Source organism: Euphorbia lathyris, chromosome 6, assembly GCF_963576675.1.
Source record: "Euphorbia lathyris chromosome 6, ddEupLath1.1, whole genome shotgun sequence".
In the NCBI taxonomy this organism is placed as follows: Eukaryota; Viridiplantae; Streptophyta; class Magnoliopsida; order Malpighiales; family Euphorbiaceae; genus Euphorbia; species Euphorbia lathyris.
The window spans coordinates 29,678,047-29,697,570 of NC_088915.1; the positions used below are offsets into that span (position 1 = coordinate 29,678,047).

At 39.3% G+C, this 19,524-nt stretch overlaps 1 protein-coding gene across 1 annotated transcript; it reads left to right on the forward strand.

Moving 5' to 3' along the window:
• Positions 1 to 3,111: 3,111 nt before the first annotated feature.
• On the forward strand, positions 3,112 to 12,606 carry LOC136233485 (uncharacterized). Its single transcript, XM_066023154.1, has 7 exons — positions 3,112 to 3,525; positions 3,900 to 4,060; positions 4,401 to 4,649; positions 6,687 to 6,821; positions 10,329 to 10,511; positions 11,755 to 11,916; positions 12,000 to 12,606. Exons 1-7 carry the CDS (start codon positions 3,198 to 3,200, stop codon positions 12,420 to 12,422), a joined length of 1,641 nt encoding a protein of 546 aa, XP_065879226.1. The 5' UTR covers positions 3,112 to 3,197; the 3' UTR covers positions 12,423 to 12,606.
• Positions 12,607 to 19,524: the final 6,918 nt, after the last annotated feature.

The window sequence follows — 19,524 nt, forward strand, 5'->3', positions numbered from 1 at the left end:
ACGGGGTACACTTATCCCTTAGTGAGCCTTCTTACGGGAGGCGCATCACTCTCCAAGCCTGCATGTAAGACAAGTTTATTTTATAGTCGGGCTCAAAATCTTTCACAAAGTACTTTGGTCTAAACACTCTATTCTCGATATCAAACTTATCCGCAAGTAGTATGTCAGCCACTCGTTTCCCCGCTTGCATGTGATGTGGTAACATTTGATCTCTGGAACATGTGTGTTTGTTCATTGTATCCATTCTTCGAAGCCTAAACATACTTGAATTGGGTATCGCAATACCTCTAGCATGCCATTTACATGCATCACCATGTCTACATCTAACTTCAAACATGGACCTGTTAGACTTGTACACTCTCCGTTCGAATCTGTTATTAACTGCGTATTTTCCTAGTGCATCTTGCAATTCTCGTTTGTTGGAGAATATGTTGTGTACCTTTAAACCGACGACCCCTTTTGATGAACTATCTTCAATAGTAAACTTAGGTGCATTATGGATCTCAGGGAGCCATCGAAATGGATCAATCCTCTTCCTTATTATTTCTACATCCTCTGCCAATACATTGCTTTAGGGAACAGCTTCACAATGCGATTGTCTCGGAGGGGTAGGTTGTCCATCATTTACCGTTTCCTCTATGTCAAACTGACCCCAAATGTCATCTTCGTACATCTGTTCCTCCGAACGATAAACCTTATTCGAGCTATAATATCATCTAAACCAGGATTTGTTGCAATGTTGAACTCAGTGATCTTTTCTTTTCCTGGCCGATGAGTTCGGAGTTCAACGGTTGTGTCTACTTCAGGGGTTGTGTCCAATTCAGCTATGGCATTGGCATCACAACTTGAATGAATAACATTCTCTATCTTCATAGCTCGTGGTTGGATTGTTCGTGATTCAAAATTAACATATAGTGGGATAACATCGCTTGGATTCATCCGACAATAATCTAAAAAACACTCAACATCACTTGAATCAACAATCAGAACTACTACCCCAGGAACTTTGTTTGAACCGTAAGTTATCTACATAGCCATATGCAGGTCAAATGATGTTGGATCAATACGAGCAGAAGTGTATACTCTCTCTTGAAGCATTTCCAAGATGATTCACCCCCCTCGTATGTCATGGCTTTTCCAATGGTTTTCCACCGGCCATTCCACATAATCACACACAATAAATGGTTGGATGACATGCTTCTACCAATGATAAACAACAAGGAAACCAAAAATAGTGTGCCAAACAATGAAATAGCATACACTCTGCATAATTCGCCTTTATTCAATCTGCGAATTCGCAGCATTCGCACATACATAATATCTGCTAATTCCGCGAAGCATGCGAATTTGCGTCATACACAAATATATATAATATCCTTCCAGACTTCGCAGGTTATGATTTCGCAAAGAAAAATTGTAATCTGCGAAATACGCGGATTCCCGAAAATAACTTGAAGTATAGATTTTACTAATTTCTAACTTCAAAAACACAACATCAACAAGTTAAAAAGGATCTAAATATGTGAAACTAACATAATACTTACATGGTTCGACTTGGATTGAGGTGTTCAAATGAAAGATCTCAATGAAAATAAGAGAGATGCAGAGAATGGAGAGAGCGAGCACGGAAGATAGAAGGAATGATGGCTAGTTTGTTATATATATAAAGGGTATTATAGGTATTTCAAAATGAATCAATAGTCTATGTAGGTAAGTTAGTTGCTAATTGGTCTAAAAATGTAAACGAGTCTCATATTTTTTAGGGTAATTAATTTATTGGTCCCTAGCTCTGTTGGAACTCGCACAATCCTCAATTGCCCTCTCTTTTCTCTATAAAACCCTCGTCGCCCCCTTCTATCTTCCTCCTCCTCCGGTTTTTCTTTTTTCTTCCATCTTCCAAACCAAATCCTGCCTCATTTTTTTGATTTAAAGCTTAATCAAGAAACTAGATCTTGAGGAGGAAGAAGGAAGATTGTCTTCCTTCTTCCTCCTCCCATCTATGGCTCTATTTCTACTTTTTTAGCTTTTATCAGTGTTTTATTTCTTTTTTCTCAGTTGAAGTTCATACTTCTCTTTGGATTTTTTCCGCTTGATTTGCATCTGTGAGCAATATCTCTTTCATTTACACTTTTTCCGAGTTTAGCAAAAGCGGAAGCGTCTTATCTTATACGTAGATCCATAGATCTACGGGGTTGCACCAATATAAACGACTCAGATCCGAATAGTCGGAAGAAACTAGATGATGATGATTGGTTTGAAGTTGCTTTCAGGTGGATTTGGATTCGAGAGAAGTATGAGATTTGTTGTCCTGTTATTTTAGATGTATCTTTTATGGTATTTTTTGCTCTTCGTAGTCTTTATATTCCCTTTGTGGTATCTTTTGCTCTTTGTAGTCTTTCTATTCCCTTTGTAGATTATATATTAGGCTTTGGCCTATATATGGGTAGGGTTTTAATCCTTACTATTGTCATGTTGTACTCGTATTTGCTCATCTAATGGAATATATATGCATTATTATCAAAAAAAAAATTATTGATCCCTATATTTTGACAAAACACACTGTTTAGTCCCTGTATTTTCAAAAACACATGGTAAGGTCTCTAACCTTTTTCTCAGTGAACTGTTTAGTCCCTAACGTTTTTCTCGGTGAACTGTTTAGTCCCTACCGTTAGACTCCCATGAAGATTTTGTTAGTCAATTTGGATTTGCGTTTTTCTTTTCCTTTCTATGCATCTGAAATCAACTTTCAATGTTCTTCTTGTTGATTTTCTTCTTAAAATTCGTAAGCATTAGTCTTTTTTTTTGTTCTCCATATAAATAGCTTCTTCTTCTAAATTGGATTTTCTCTTCTAAAGTTTGAAGGTAAATAGTAAAGGGTAATTTAGTCATTTTCGAAGTCATAAACGGTAAAAAATCTAACAAACTGACGGAAAGACTAAACAGCTCACTGACAAAAAAGTTAGGAATCTTACCATGCGTTTTTAAAAATACAGGAACTAAATAATGTGTTTTGTCAAAATATAGAGACTAATAAATTAATTACCCTATTTTTTATTTTCCCTTAATTAATCGGCGGCTTATTCCAAATCAGCGTAATAGGTGAATAGCTCCAGTCCAACCCAGTTCTCACGGCAAAACCTGTATACACATGTCTGTTGCTTGCTTCCTGTTCCTCTCTCTCACTAGAAAACAACTCTATGTCTTACTACTGCCACTGCGTCACTCCTTCTCCCCATCTTGCACTTTCCATTCCTCCATCACCTCTTCTCCTTCCTTTCCCCACCTATCACAGATTTTTTAATTCTCCATTCAGATTCTCCGGCCGCCACAATCTCTTAATCCGTTCGTCGGCAAACCCAGCTTCCTCCCAGGACCCTCTTCCTTATATTCGAGTAGCTACTACCTCCACTATATTGTTATTAGGCATTAGCTTTGGTGTTTGGCAGGCAGGAGCAGCAGCATCTGCGTCCACTTCCTTGCACCATGCTCTCGCAGCTAAGTCGCCCAAAATTATTGTCTCTCGAGGTAATGTATCGAGTGTACGAAATTTTAACAGTTTTATTTTCATTTTTTGTTGTTACATATGAATTAGAGAGGAGCGAATTTTGCTATTCCTCTGTGCTCTAGAATATGAAGGAAAAAAGGTAGGAAAATTCTTTTGGATTAGAAACTTTCCTGCTTGTATGAGAAATGAGGAAAATGTAGATCTACAGACAACCTCACTGTTATAACGTTCTTCTGCCAAGAGTTGTCATCTATTGGATTTTTTCTGATAAATTTCTAGTTTAAATGAGGGGGAACGTTCCTCCAAATTTTCTGATTTATTCAATTATAAATACAATGAGATTATTGGCGCGAAAGTGCATGGAGTGATGATTTGAAGTGACATGGATATGCAGATGATGATAATGATGTTGACGGCAATTTAAAGAACATGGGAAGTTTCGAGGATGAGAAGTTGAATTCAGCTTTTGAAGCTTGGAAATCGAAAACATATGCTTTGTCCGTTCCTCTTAGAATTGTTGCTCTACGTGGTTCAATACCTCCTTCATGGGTCAAGGTAAGCAACTTGTATACTTCCTAAATTTTCTGACGTTTTTTACATTTATGCTTTGTATATTTGTGTTTCTTCTTGACAATGTATTTCTTTATCTTTTAGTTTCTGGACCTCTTTGATTCCAAACACAATGATTGGTTTTAAGAACTGCTTGTCTTCGTCTAAGTTTTTCTTCACTTTGGTTATCGGCATGACTTTGGTGTTTCTTGCATCTTGTATGTTACGATTGGAGATTGATGCATAATGCTTTCATATTATTGTACTAGTTAATTAAGAATTACTGGGATTTTTGTTTTCATTTTTTGCGACTTGTTGATTGTGACATAATCTCTTTAACATGCAGGATTTCATGCAATCTCAAGGAAAGAGAGTAAAGCTGCGTACAAAGTTCCCCGAAAGTCTTGACAATATCTTTTCTGATGTATCAATGTCATTTAACAAAAAAAAAGTTGGCCCTGCATCTGTTATTGCAGCTGATCTTGTTAGCATTGGTGACTCCTGGCTTAATTTTGCTATTAAAAAAGCTGTAATTGAGCCCATCGGAGGCATAGAATACCAGGATTGGTTCAAAGGTTTGAGTGAGAAATGGAAGGTAAATGCATCAGTTTTTGAAGTTTTCACTTTTAGCTTATTCAACATATTGAAACATCTATACTTGATTTATTTGGTTCTAAAATGCTTAAGTTTTTTCGTTTTCTTATTTGTTGATGTGTCTGTCCATCGGTGGTTTTTTTGTTTAGGTAATTAAGTTGATCTCTAGTAATTTCTGAGAGACATAAGTCAGATTGATCTTTGATGTTCACCTGTGATTCATTCCCAGCTTTCTTTATTTTGTTTGGTTTTGTATTTCCCTTATATGTTTTTTAGGTTTCTTTGACCAGCTTTTTTGGGTTCTTGTTTAAAGAGTCTTTGTATCTGATTACTTTTCAGTCAGCAATTAGTATTTACAGAAACGAATATAAATAGAGCAGCAGGTAGACAAAAACAGCGTGTTTTTTCTTTTGGTTTCAGGATTAATGCAGAGCAGCAGAGGTTTTCTCACCCCCAGTTATTATCTTCTGTCAATTACAGTAACCCTATTTTAGCTCTAATTTGTTTAGTTGCGATAAAACCTTCCTCTATGTTATAGGGCTCTTCTATTGTTGAATTTGATAAATTAAATCACATTCTACTGAAACAGTCAAAATCTAGCACACACACACACACAAAAAAAAACATGGCTAAATGGATGTATCTTGCATGTGCAATGCAGTTTTAATACCTTGAACTATTACTTCAGGGATATTTAAGTTATTTTTAGACAGCATCAACTAGTTTTGAGAACAAGTTAAATATTGAATTGGATCAAAAATATATTTCCAAGTTGAAGAAAATAGAAAAATTCTGTCTTTTTCTATTGGACTCATAAAGTAAAAATGGAATGGTTTACCTAAAGAAAAAATAGTCCTAATAACAGTAAGCTCAACCAACTATAGAGTATTTCTTGTGAAAATTTAAGTCATTCTAAGATACGATGTCATGAGGCTGTCGCTATAAATTTCTGTATCTTGACAGGTATTGTGTGATATGGATTGCATACAATACCTCTTTTACACTGCTAGAAGAGGTGGAAACAAATAAAATATGCTTCTCATAAATTAAAAGAAACCATAAGTCAACCACTGGCTTCCTAAATTAATGTTGCTGGTCGTGTTTCTTCTTTGCTGCATATATTTCGATTGCCATAGCCTCTCATCTTATATAGTTTCAAATACCTCTACATGGGTGTCTTAAACCATAACAAGGTCAAGTCCAGTGCATGATAATTTAGGAGTACTACAAATCATGGAAAACTACCTTGAAAAGCTTGGCCTGGATTTTTTTTTTTAAATAAAAATATGTCCAACTAATTTAATGGTGCTGAGCTTCAATATGTGAGAGTGAGGCATGAAATGTTCATTAGCTTCTAAGCTTATCTCCCGATTTATTAACTTTGTTGTATGCCTCTGTGGGCTAATTCTTCGAGAATCAGAAAGATCTTTTCAAGTTTGAATTTGTTCATTTTGAATCTGGGCTCTTCTACTATATTTATTTATTTTTATAATTTTCTTTTCCCTTCTTTTTTTTATTTCTCTTCCGTCATTCCCCATAGGTTTGATCCTGTAGAACTGACCCATTTTCTCGTTGAGCTAAAGGTACGCAATACATCAGATTGATTTTTCGATCAAAAAGTATTAAAGTACTATGTAAACTCTTGGGTTTTTTTTTCCTCTTTCGCAATCCTTATTCCATAGTATCCCATAGTTTCCGAGCAATTGGTTTTTTTTTTCTCAATACCTCCATATTGAAAGTCTTGGATTTTCTTCATTGCCAAGATCTAACTTGATGATATATATATAATATGTTCCTTGTCAAAACTAATTTTGATTATGATATGCTAGTTCTTACACTGGTATGCAAATACTTATACTGTTAAAATTTGAAAGTATTGATAGAATTATTCGTAAGCAGTGATTTTAATCTGGACATCCTAGTGATTGATGTAGTATATTCCAGTTCTTTATTTCGCTTGCACTGAAAATGATTTAGTTGGTTGTCAGTTGTTGCTTTTCCAGGGGATTCCCTTGATTCTTTACTAAATGTGTCTCAGGTATATCTACGCAGGAACAGTGAAGGGAACATAGATCCAAATGGTGAGATATGGGCTGCTCCGTATCGATGGGGTTGTATGGTTATAGCCTACAAGAAAAGTAAATTTCAGAAAAATAAATTGCCTCCAATAGAGGTAACTTATATTTTCTTAGTTCTTATCTTATAAACCTTTGTTACTTCAAAAACAAAAATAACACGTGACCAATTTTTTTATAAAATATTATACTGTGATTATGATTTCTGAATTGGCGTCATGTTTGACATGTTGGTGTTGTTTAGGCTAATTGACAGGTTCTTATTTGACCAAAGTAATTTTTTTATTTTATTTTTTAAAAAACCTGGGTAAAACGCCTTAGAGGTGACCGCCACATGCCGTGGCCGGGTGGTGAGGAGGTCGCCTCTAGAAGACCAAAGGTCGCCACCTTCTAGTGCACAAGCACTAGAAGGAACGGCGTTGTCGCCTCTCGGCTCGGGCGAGAGAGGTGATTGCCTTTCAAGACTATGGTGCTATGGTAACTGGATTTGTACCAATACTCAGCTAGACTCGGCCAGTTAGCCCACTTCTTGGGAAATAGGAAACACATACATCCTAGATAATTTTCTAGGCACTGATTGACCATCCGTTTCATTGCTGTATAGCAGTTTAGTGCCCAATAACTTCATAAGCTCACTCCAAAAAATCCCAGTGAAGATGCAATCTTTATCGGAGACAATTGAACCTGGCACGCCATGGAGTTTGAGATGTGATCCAAGAAGGTTTTGGCTATTGTGGCAGCTGTGAAAGGATGGGAGAGAGGAATGAAATGGCCTCCCTTTGTAACACGGTCCACCAAGACTAGAATAGTATCCTAGCCAGCTGACTTAGGTAGTTCCCCGATAAAGTCCATAGCTATATCCTGCCAAGCTCCTTCAGGAATTGGCAACAGTTGCAGTAGCCCTTGATATGCAACATGATCGTTCTTACACTGCTGACAAGTATCACAAGATGCGACCCATGGTGTGACGAACTTCTGCATATTAGGCAAATAGAACCCCTGTTGCAAGCGAGTTAAGGTGCCCCTTATTCCTGAATGACCCCCAATAGGTGAACTACGGCCTACATCCATGATCCTCTCCTGAGATTGGTGGTGTTGCCAATGTACAGGCGCTATGAAGCACAGACTAGGGTGCAAACACGGGTGCGGGTGCAGCAAACAGCATTTAAAAAAAATATGAGACACGGGTACACCACAATATGAGAATGGATAGGCAAGAATGTGGGATAGTGGTGGAGATGCCTTTGAGTCACTGGATGGTGCGGGAATCCTTGAGATTGCCAATCTATCTCTTGATGAACCGGAATTGGAGTCCATGGTGTTTGTAGATGAAGTGCTTGAGGATTAAATAGTTTGATTTGAAGTGTTAGATGTTGTTTTTGATGAATTAATGACTTGTGCTATGGATGTCTTTTTATGGTTTGTAATGACTTATGGATGTTATTTGTGATTTATCATGACTTTTAATTGTTATTTATGTTTTTTATATGTCTATATATAGATAATTAATTATATAGAAATTTTCCATGTCCTACTGTACTTGTGTCTCATATTTTCTAAAAATTCCGTTTGCCGCACCAGAGTCGGTGCTTCATAGAATAAACCCCATATTCTAAATCTAAAGTTCAATTGTTCAACTAATTAGTAAATTCTAAATCGACTAATGGTTATTTCTCATCAAAACTCTCCAAAGTATGTTCAGGCTGGCTGTTTTTGAAAGTTGAAATCTTTTGTAGTTTGTTCAAAGTTCAACATATGTTTTGTTTCTCTGATTCTGAATTCTCCCCTTGGCTGCTTTTATGTTCACGTTTTCTTTCTCGTGTATTCTTCTTTGCTACTTTCTCTCTTTACATAGTTGTTTGTCTTGTGCGAGTTTCTCTCCACTTCCAATTCTAACGTGTATGTTCTGGTCTTTTTTGTATGTTTTTTTTTTCTTTCTATTTTGGACCCTTACATGTGTCTAATCCAAAGGTGAATATTAAACCTAAATTAAAAAATTTGAAAACCCTAAAACTATAGATATGCCATAGAGGTGCGCCTCTGATCACTGTTCCTTGGCACACAATGGTGCGCGCCAGGGTAACTGTGCCCACCATTAGGTGGTGATGCGCTAGGCCTGTCGCCATTGTGCACCATGCGCCTGCCATTAACAACTATACGGTGGAGGGGAAGGGGCTTGTTTAGGGGTGGAAGGGTTAGGTTGGTTTTGGTTTAAGAGCTTCATTGACACCCTTCAGGTGAATTTCCTGAAGTTTTGCTTGCCTAAGAGCAGCATAGAGATCTGAGGGGTGATAGGACCTTGCAGAAGATCAAATTTCAGGTTTTAACCCTGAAATGAAACAAGAGAGGTGGTAGGAATCTGTAATGGTTGGATGTACCTTTTCCATTTTGAGCTTGGCAGCTTCAAATTCATCCTGATAGGCGATGACAGTGGATGTTTGCTTAGGTGAGAGAGTTGCTCAACCACATCCTCCATTTCAGTTTCTCAGAACCTCTTCCCAACTTCCTCCACAAACTCCTGCCGTACCACCAGAGATCTACCCTTGATTCGTTGCGAAACCATTTGTCTACCTTGCGTGCAGGTATAATCCTGCCAGCTCCAACCTTCTTTCAGGGGCCATTTCAAAAATTTGAAAATACATGGAGCATTTAGAGACCCAGATTTTCACATTGGTTCCCTCAATGGAAGGCAGCTCACAATGAGGCAGCAACTTGTTAAAATAAGGACTTCTCAAAGTGGAAGGACCACCCAAGTCCTTCCCCAGGATTACCCAGAATTCCTTTTTCTAGAACAATCCCTGAAGTTTGGAATGTTTCTTTTCCTCTGGCATTAATGTGAATGCCAGACTTGGGTGTAGATGAAGAAGCTCTTTGAGCTCCCTGAATCAGCCAAGCTAAAGAAGAGAGTTTGCATTACTCAAACTGAGTAACAGTAGCTTCAGTCTGCTCCTATGTTTAACGTTCACAGAGCAGATTTGATGTTCGAGTGCTTCCATTGCTGCTTTGTTCTTCTTAGCAGCCTTATTGACCATAACCAGAACATACAACCAGGAAGGGATCTTCAATACCAATGTCAGGTATTCGTATTGACCGAGATAGATTTGATTAGATAGAAGAATGAGGGAGAGGAAAGAAGAAGAGAGAAAGAGAGAATGTCTTAGATTTTCATAATAACCGACATTTACAAAGGCATGACCTCAAATAGCAAATGTTGCTGTTGAGGTGGCAAACCGTTGCAAAAGCTACAGCTGTAAAGTGATACAGCTGTCTAACAAACTTCCAATAAGCAATAACTAACTTAAAGGTAATAACAACATAAGCATTTCCATTTCTAGCCCTACGTTATACGTGGCATTGACCAAAGGTGGCTAAATTTTGACGGAGTGTGGAATTGAACCCCAAACCTGACAAGCAGGAGTATCAACCCCAAACCTGAATATGTAATAGAATTAGTGACAGCTTAGGAGAGGAATTTTCACATGACTTGGTTGTTATAAAACTTTCCTTGTGTTTCTATAGCTTTTCATGGATATTTCATTAAGAATCATTTTGTGTATATATTTAGAACGTATTTGCAACTAAGATAACTAATCTTGCTGTTTCAGGATTGGGCAGATTTGTGGAAGCCGGAGCTCACAGGAAGGATTTCTATGGTAGACTCTCCTAGGGAGGTGGTTGGTGCAGTTTTGAAGTATATGGGAGCATCATACAACACCAAGAACATTGAAATAGAAGTTACTGGTGGGAGGAATGCAGTCCAAGAAAATCTTGCTTCACTTGGAAAACAGGTATTCTATTTTTTTTAACTGCACTTCATGAATCTTTGTGTTAGTGCGTGCAAAAGTTACAAGGTATGTTTTTTAGTCTTCTGTGTCTTTTACACACACATTATTATAGAGAAGCCTTTATTGCTGAAAATTTCCATCTCAGTTGCTAGAGAAGAACAAGTGTCTTGGCCATTGACCAAAACAATCTCATTTTGACTAATATATCCATTTTCAGGAAGTGCTAGAACTTGATTGCTGAAAAAAAAAATAAGGATTTGATTGTGTGGAAGTATGAACTAATTACCTTTCTAAGAGGGACGATTTTATACTAAAGGTTGGAATTTGATCCTTAGAGTTTAGGTTGCGGGGTTCACAGCTAGTTGATCAAGATTGGCATCTAAGGGTTTTCTTTCTTAAGGTTAACAGTTGGTGCAAGAGACTTGAAGAATAATACTGGAAGTATTCACTCACACTTAGTGTTGGGTTTCCTAAAGGATTTGCCCAATAGCTCCTGTATAAAAGCTTCGAATCTGTTTTTCAAGAAGCTTGGAGTCCTTTAGATAGGTTCAAAAGACAACAGTCAAAGGCGCCCTTAGCACATGAATTATTTTTCTTTCCCTTTTTAAGTTTGTAGGTTTTTTCTTTTGTTATAATCTTTTCTAAGGTGTCAGGTTTGTTTCCTCGTTATTACACTGATTTTTGACATTTGGTTTTCTCAAATGAGAGTTTCCTACTGATTCTTATTTGGCTGAGGCTCTAGATTTTATTGAAAATTCACTAGTTTTGAACTTGAAATATCAAGGTTAAGAAACATAGACCGAAAGTGCTTCAGTTAATTTTGGAATTAGAAAAACAAGATGAATGCAATGAAACTTTTTTTTAACAATTTGTGTGCTGATGGTGTTTGTTTTCTTCTCATTTTCTTTGGTGCATTTATCATCCTCAGGTTGATGTTTGTATCAACTTGCAAAACTTGGGTAAATAATGTATCATTTTGTCATGAATAATGTCTCTAATTTTGAATTTTCCTTCAAATTTTTTTATTTACCTTTAGTTTCTAAGTTTTTCTTGGACACAGAAAAACCCTCTTGGCTATAGGGTGACTTGGTGCTTCACTTTACCTTGCACCTTTAGTAACATGGTCCTTTATCAGAAGATCACTAATAATAGGAAACTCGTGTGAAAAGAATAAGAAGAACATGAAAGTGATCGGAAAGAAGAAATAGGCGAATAAAATAATATCTTCATTATTGGTTTTCTGTAGGTTCGGTTATTTGACAGCATGCACTATCTAAAAGCATTTGGAGTGGGAGATGTATGGGTAGCTGTTGGTTGGAGTAGCGATGTTCTTCCTGTTGCAAAGCGCATGTCTAATGTTGCAGTTGTGGTCCCCAATTCTGGCTCTAGCTTGTGGGCTGATCTCTGGGTATATCTTTGATTGTGCAATGTTAACCTTCTAGTCCCTGTAGTACAATGCTTATTCAGAAAACATGTTGGTGTTTTGGGTAGGCAATTCCAGCTGCCTCTAGAATCGAAACAAACCAAATCGGAGGGCGAGTGAGAGGCCCATCTCCGCTAATCCATCAGTGGATAGAGTTTTGCTTACAAGCTGGAAGAGCGTTTCCTTTCAAGCAGGAGGTAATCCCAGGAGCAACACCGTCTGCCCTTGAAACTGTTCCAGTTGAAGCCCCCAAAGAGCTTACAAGGGGCAGGCCAGAATTGGACACGAACCTTATCGCTGGAATTCCACCACCTGAAATCATGTCGAGGTGCGAGTTCTTGGAGCCACTGTCTGATGCAACATTGTTAGATTACAAATGGCTGATTTCCAGTATGCAGAAGCCTGGTCCTGGTCCGATTCATAGAGCAAAGGATTGCATCTTGTCAACAATTCAATCTGTTTGGGTAAAGCCACATTCCAAGGATACCTGAAGTTGCACAAAACTCTTGATGGCCATTGAATTTGAAGCAAGGTTTTCGAAGGGACAAAGCCTGTCGGGAAGATGAATTCCAAGTTTTTTGGTAAATTTGTTGTTATAGATGCCTATTTCCATGGAAGTTTATGTTAGAAATAAGTTGATCAATTGAAATTTGAATGAATAAATATCATTGAAAAGTATCCAACTGAATTTGAACATGTTGTCTTTGCACATATGCATCCCTTAGCCTTTTCGTGATCTCAAAATGAGATACTCTAAATCATTTTTCCTGGGGAGTTGGATTTTGCATCCAACAAGTTACTTCTTGGATAAATGACTTTCGGTATATTATCATCACTTCAACAAAACAGAGAGTATGCGATTCATTATCTATATCTTCATCATATTCAAGTTCCTTATTAATAATAATAAAATAGATCATTACGTGAATCTATCCTATGGGAAGAGCTCAGACATTTATTCCGGGCTCAACACATCATGTGCTTCCTAAAAACTTGCCTCAAAAAATTGATTGGCCTCCTGACTTTATAAGATGTCTCATTGGTCTCCGGACTTATTTAAAGTGACATGATTAACTCTTTAAGCTTACATGACAGAACAAATGAAGTTTGGACAAATTGAAATGTACACGGTTTGAGCAAGTTCAAGAGGATGATAGATCACCCTAAACAAATTTGGGGATTCAATAGGTACTTTAAACGAATTCAGGTGGTTAATACATCATTTTAAGCAAGTTCAGCAAGACACTTTATAAGTTAAAAAGGTTAATCGGCTTTTAGGGTTATACTCAGGAACCCACATATATTAAAGTTTTATTTCGTTAAACAAATATGCAAAAGAAGTAAGGAGGCTTAAATCTAGGTCTGCATTTTCTGAGACCGTACAACAGACTACAATGTCTAGGAGTCGCACAAAAGTAGATCATTAACAGTTTCAAAAAGAATTATAAGAGTATGTATTCTATTATTCATATTGAAGATAATGAATTCATGTTGAGATATTCTATTATTCATGTTGAGATATTTTAAGAGGACGATGCTAAACTCCATAAAGTCTTTTGGGATGGAAATACAACATGGTGCGGTTGCAAAGTTTTTGAGTTTCGAGAGATTATTTGTCATCATATATTACGAGTACTTCATAATGATTGTTTTAAGATTCCACCTTTTTATTTACCTATACGATAGCATTACAATGCATTGCAAGCAATTAATAGTACTGATGAAGTGGAGGATGATTTATTGTCGGAAAAAGAATATATTCCTTTAGATAGTGCACTTGGAGGCGGAGATAATAACGTGTTGTGCCCTCCAATCAAAGACAAAAAGGTGTCCTAAAAAAAGCATGAGAAGGGTGGAAAAGAATTGAGAAGAAACAGACTAAAAGTTGTTCTCTGTACAAACAACCTGATCACACTAAACCTGCCTTAAATGCTATGGATAAGGGTGTTCCATTGACATCACAGAAGAAGCAAAAGAAAACCGCAGTTGACTTAAGAATAAATCCTATTTTTACTTTGAAGTTTTAGATAATGAATTCATATTCATAGATGGTTCATTCACTTGGATGTTGACAGGTGACTCAAATGGCAGAGGAGGATGATTAGCAACAATTTAGTATTTTTGGGCTATAATAATAGTACATATTATTTTGTTAGTAGTATAAATTTTGGACATTTAGATTTCTGAGTTCATACCAATGGAGTTAAATTTTGTTGATTTTAAAAACAACCAAAATATAAATAATGCCATTATTTTTTATTTTTTTTCATATTGAATGAACATAACAAATATTAATTAGGCAGAAAATTCTTTTGATTAAAATTAGTTAAGTCGTGCCATTTTGTCTTCCATTGTTGTTCATCTTAGGCAACAACACTACTGAATATATATATACTATGATATTATTGTGTTTGGTGTGGTTTCTGCTTAACAAATATTAATTCTCCTTTATAAGGCAACAACAATTAAATAGGGATAAAAACATCGGAATATTGAAAGCTGGTGAGGATATTTTATGCAATCAATATTTATATGCAGCCCTAAGAATTACATATATGAAAACCGTTTAAGGGTATTTTGAAAAAATTAACAATAAAAATTTATCTAGTTTAGTAAGATGTATATCCTCTCTCTCTCAGATCTATTTCTCTCTTTTATATTTTTTTCTCTCTTTTAGATCTTTTTCTCTCTTTTAGATCTATCTCCTCTCTCTCTCTCTCTCTCTCTCGGCTAGGGTTCATGGTAAAGCGTGTTAGGGATAGATCTAGGGAGAGGGGGGCTGTGGCCGGCGAGGGGGGGTCGGATCTGGAGGGGATTTGCGGCAAGGAAGGGGGCGGTGGCCTGGTGGTTTGGGGCGAGAAGGGTGAGGCAAGTTTTGTTGGCGGCGAGCGTGCACCTAGTGTAGATCGGGGCGGGGCGCTTGGCGGGGTGGAGGCAGGGGAATCCAGGGGCGTCGGTAGGGATCTCGTGGGCATGGATGGTGCATCGGCAGGGTTCTCGCGGGCGCCGCCCGTGCGGCTGGGGACGGATCTTTGCGATCCACAGGCGGCAGATTCGACAAGGTTGTCGCGGCTGGGTGCGGATCAATGGGAGATACGGGCGGCTGGGTTTTCTGATGCCGGGGGTAAGGCTCCCCCAATCTCGAGGGGAGAAGTGGGCCGGGGGTGCCTGGCGCAGGGCTATGCGCCGATAGTGTCGGGCACTGCCCAGGCGCTGCCGGCTCCTCGGTCGGGCAGTGGGCTGGGGCTGTCGGCGCAGTGCCTTGCGCGGGATCCTCTCCTCCGGGCTGTGAGGGGCAGGCAGGGGCTACGACGGGGAGGCAGGCTGCCTCGGGTCTGGATGTTTCTAATAATTCGGGAAGGGTGGGTGTTGTAGGAGTAGCTCATGGGAAGACGGTCTCCCCCAGACCTAGGGTTCAGATGAGCGAGATTGGTAAAAACTCTTGGAAGGACACGGTCATGGGGGTGGCTGAGGAAGAGCCGGTTTTAGAGGAAGTTTTAATGGTGGGAGATTCTGATGATATGTTCTCGGATTCTGATGAGGAAGATAATGGCCAGGAGGATCCTCTCTGTCCGGTCATTAGACTTTCCGCTGCAGAGAAGCGTGAGCTTAGAGAGAAGTGGAAGGTGTCTTTGATTGTTACTGTCCTGGGTAAGCGAATTAGTTTTAACTATTTTGCCCAAAGAATACAAGCGCAGTGGGCAAGGAAAGGTAAAGTCAGTATTACTGACCTGGAAAATGACTACTATGTCATTAAATTTACTAGGGTTGAGGATTATAATTCGGTTATCAAGGGAGGCCCATATATCATTTCCAATCATGTTTTGGCCTTAAGGCCTTGGGTTCCTAATTTTAATCCTCACGACTGTTCGGTTAACAGGATCTTGACTTGGGTAAGATTTCCGGGCCTTCCCATTGAGTACTACAGTGAAAACTTTCTGAGTAAAATAGGAGGTTTGGTTGGTAAGGTCCACCATGTGGACAAGACTACAATTGGGGCCATTAGGGGTAAGTTTGCTAGGGTATGTATAGATGTTGATCTGGCTAAACCTTTACTTTCTAAGTTCTGTGTTCAGGATAAAGTGTTCTTTATTGAGTATGAAGGTTTACATAACATCTGTTATGATTGTGGCATGTATGGTCATTCTCAGGAGGGTTGCCCTAAAAGGGAGAGGGTTGTTATAGAGAGGGTTGAGAGTAGTGTGCGGATTACTGGAGGGAACCAGGGGTATGAAGGGAACTTTGGTCCCTGGATGGTGGCAAAGAGGCCCGCTAGACGTAGGAATCAACCTGCAGTGGTTTACAATCGTCCTCCTGATATCAACACAAATTCTAAGTCCCTTTCTCCTAAAGCTACTGTTATTCCAAATGTCAAGGAGAAGCCTGTCCTTAAAGCTAGAAAGGAGGCTGGGGTTTCTTCAGTAGCCTTGCCTGGGTCCAGATTTGGGGCCCTGATGATTGAGGAAGTTCAAGAGTCAGACCAAGATGAGAATCATATGGATGAGAGTATTCCAGGATTAGAGTCTGTAGATCCAGTCGAGAAGGTGGTTGAATCTGTGAACCCGCTTTTTGTCTCTAAGGATGAAGCCCAGGGGGGGACCCTGACCCTTGCAGCTAGAAGGATGAAGAATTCAAATGAGGTTAGTATTCCTGTTCCTGGTATTGATCCTGGGATTGGGAAATCTATGGGAGTTAACAAAACTAATATGAAAAAGCTTAAAGGAAAACAAAAAAGTGGCCTTAACACTTTGGCGTTTCCAGATAAGAGGGGGCCCGGGGGTACCTCGGTAAGGCTCTCAGGAGCCCCTGGTAAATACCTAGCTTAAGGTAGGGGGTGGTCAGTTGTCCTCCTTTCTATGGATTTGTTATTTTGGAATGTTAGGGGTGCGGCTAGCAAGGCTACCCGTATCCATATTAATGATCTTATTAAGCAGTTTAATCCATCTTGTTTTGCTCTTTTGGAAACTAAGATTAGTGGTGAGAAAGCAGATGAGGTGGTTAAGAAGTTTAAGAACTGGCACTGTGTTAGATCGGAGGCAACTGGCCGGGCTGGGGGGATTTGGCTTTTTTGGAGGCCAGATCGGATTCATTTTGATATTCTTAGCATGGATAAACAGTTCATTCATTGTAAAGTGAGTATTTCCGGCAATACTCCCTTTTTTATTACCCTTGTGTATGCTGACCCTATCTTGTCTAATCGAAAACGGCTCTGGGAGGTTCTCTATTCTATGAGTGTCAGCATTTCGGAGCCCTGGTTTGTGGCGGGTGACTTCAATGATATCGCCTTTATGAGTGATCAGAGAGGGGGATCCAATCATTATGTTAATCGCTGTCTGCATCACAAGAATAGTATGGATTTATGTGGGCTTTCCGATCTGGGGGCTTCTGGTCATAAATTCACTTGGAAGCGTAATAATACTTTTGTTCGATTGGACAAAGTCTACGCTAATGTTTTAGCTCTAACTTCCTTCCCCGAGTGCTCTGTGTTGAACCTCCCGTTCCGTCATTCGGATCATTGTCCTATTTTGTTTAGACTTTTGAGAGGTAAGCATCCTAGGGGTAAGAGACCGTTCCGGTATCAGTTGGCTTGGGAGTCCCATCCTAAGTTTAAAGAGTTCGTTCATGAGAGTTGGAGACCTCATTCGTATGTACTGCAAGCTGCTGAAGGGTTCAGGAATAAGGTGCAGGGGTGGAATAGGAATGTGTTTGGGCATATTATCAGAAGGAAGAACAAGTTATTAAAGAGGATGGAGGGCATTCAACGCAGGTTGGAGGGGAGGTTTGATCATAGCCTTGAGGGCCTCCTCAGAACCCTTCAGAAGGAGCTGGAGGCTGTGCTTAGGCAGGAGGAGTTCCTTTGGTTCCAGAAGTCTCGGAAGTCCTGGATTAGAGATGGCGATCGTAATACCAAATACTTCCATCTCTCTACCCTGATTAGAAGGCAGAGAAATAGAATTGAGGCCATTAAGGATTCTAATGGTGATTGGGTTTATGAAGATGAGGTTATTCGAAACTTAGCCCTGGATTTCTACAGAGAGCTGTTCAAAGAGGAACCTGTTCTTTTGGAGAGGGCTCACTCTATTGCTACATTTCCTTTAATCAGTGAGGATTGTAGTCAGGAGGCCTTTCAACCTATTTCCCGAAAAGAGATTGACCAAGCTATCTTCAGCATTGGGGCTTCTAAAGCTCCTGAGATTGATGGTCTTCCGGCGGGCTTTTACCATAAGCATTGGGATGTAGTGAAGGAAGGCATCTATAATTTTGTCTTGGGGGTGTTCAGTGGTTCGAAGGATATTGAGCTGGTTAATAGAACCCTCCTGGTTCTGATTCCTAAGATTGATAAGCCTTCTTCCTTTTTGCATATGAGACCTATCAGTCTTTGTAATGTTCTTTACAAAACTGTTACAAAGATTGTGGCTAATAGAATCCGTGGCATTCTTCCTGCGATCATTTGTCAGAATCAAGGTAGCTTTGTGCCTGGTAGACAAATGATGGATAATGTGGTGATCGCCCAAGAGATGGTCCACATGATGAAGATTAGGAAGGGGAGGAAAGGCATTGTGGCTCTGAAGCTGGATTTAGAGAAGGCCTATGATCGAATTAATTGGGATTTCTTGATGGAGAGCCTTGAGAGTGCTAGAATCCCGGACAGCTGGAGAAGTTTAATTAAGGTATGTATTTCTTCTCCTGTGTTTCAAGTTATGGTCAATGGGGATATGTCGGAGGAATTTTCCCCGGGCAGAGGAATCCGTCAGGGGGATCCTATGAGCCCTTTCCTTTTTGTTATTGCTATGGAGAGGCTCTCTCACCTGATTCAGGATGCGATTGATAATGGGAGTTTCCACCCTGTGGCGATCAACAGCTTCTGTCCCCAGGTGACTCACTTATTCTTTACAGATGATGTCCTTATCTTTCTTGAGGGTAATGAGGAGCAGTTGAGAGTCATTATGGATATTCTGGATTGTTTTTGTTCGGCCTCTGGGCAGAAGCTTAATATCCAGAAATCTAGGATGATGTGCTCTAAGAATATGAATCAGAGAGTCTGTAAGAGATTAAGTGATCTCTCAGGTATTCCTCTTACTGATTCTCTTGGGAAGTATCTGGGCGTTCCCCTCCATAGTGAGCGTGTGTCTAAAGGCTCCTTCAAAGAGACTTTGGATAAAGCTAATTCGAAGTGTGCCACTTGGAAAGCCAAGACTCTGTCTCTCGCTGGCCGCCTCACGTTAATTCAATCTGTTAATTGTGCTGCTCCCAATCACATCATGCAGGCTTGTAAGCTTCCGGATCCTGTGCTTAATGATCTTGACAAGATTAACCGTAGGTTCCTGTGGGGGGAAGCTGCGGAGGGCAGGAAGATCCATCTTGTGCCTTGGAGTGAGGTTTGCCAGCCTAAAGATTCTGGGGGTCTGGGTATTAGGAAAGCAAAGGACAATAATAAAGTTTTATTAATGAAACTCCTTTGGCGTATGTGGCAAAACCCCTCCTCTCTTTGGGTTCGCCTCCTTTGTGGTAAGTATCGGAAAGACAAAATCTTCGGGGGCCCGAAAGAGAGAGTTGCTAATTGTTCCTTCCTCTGGAAAGGACTTAGTGCTG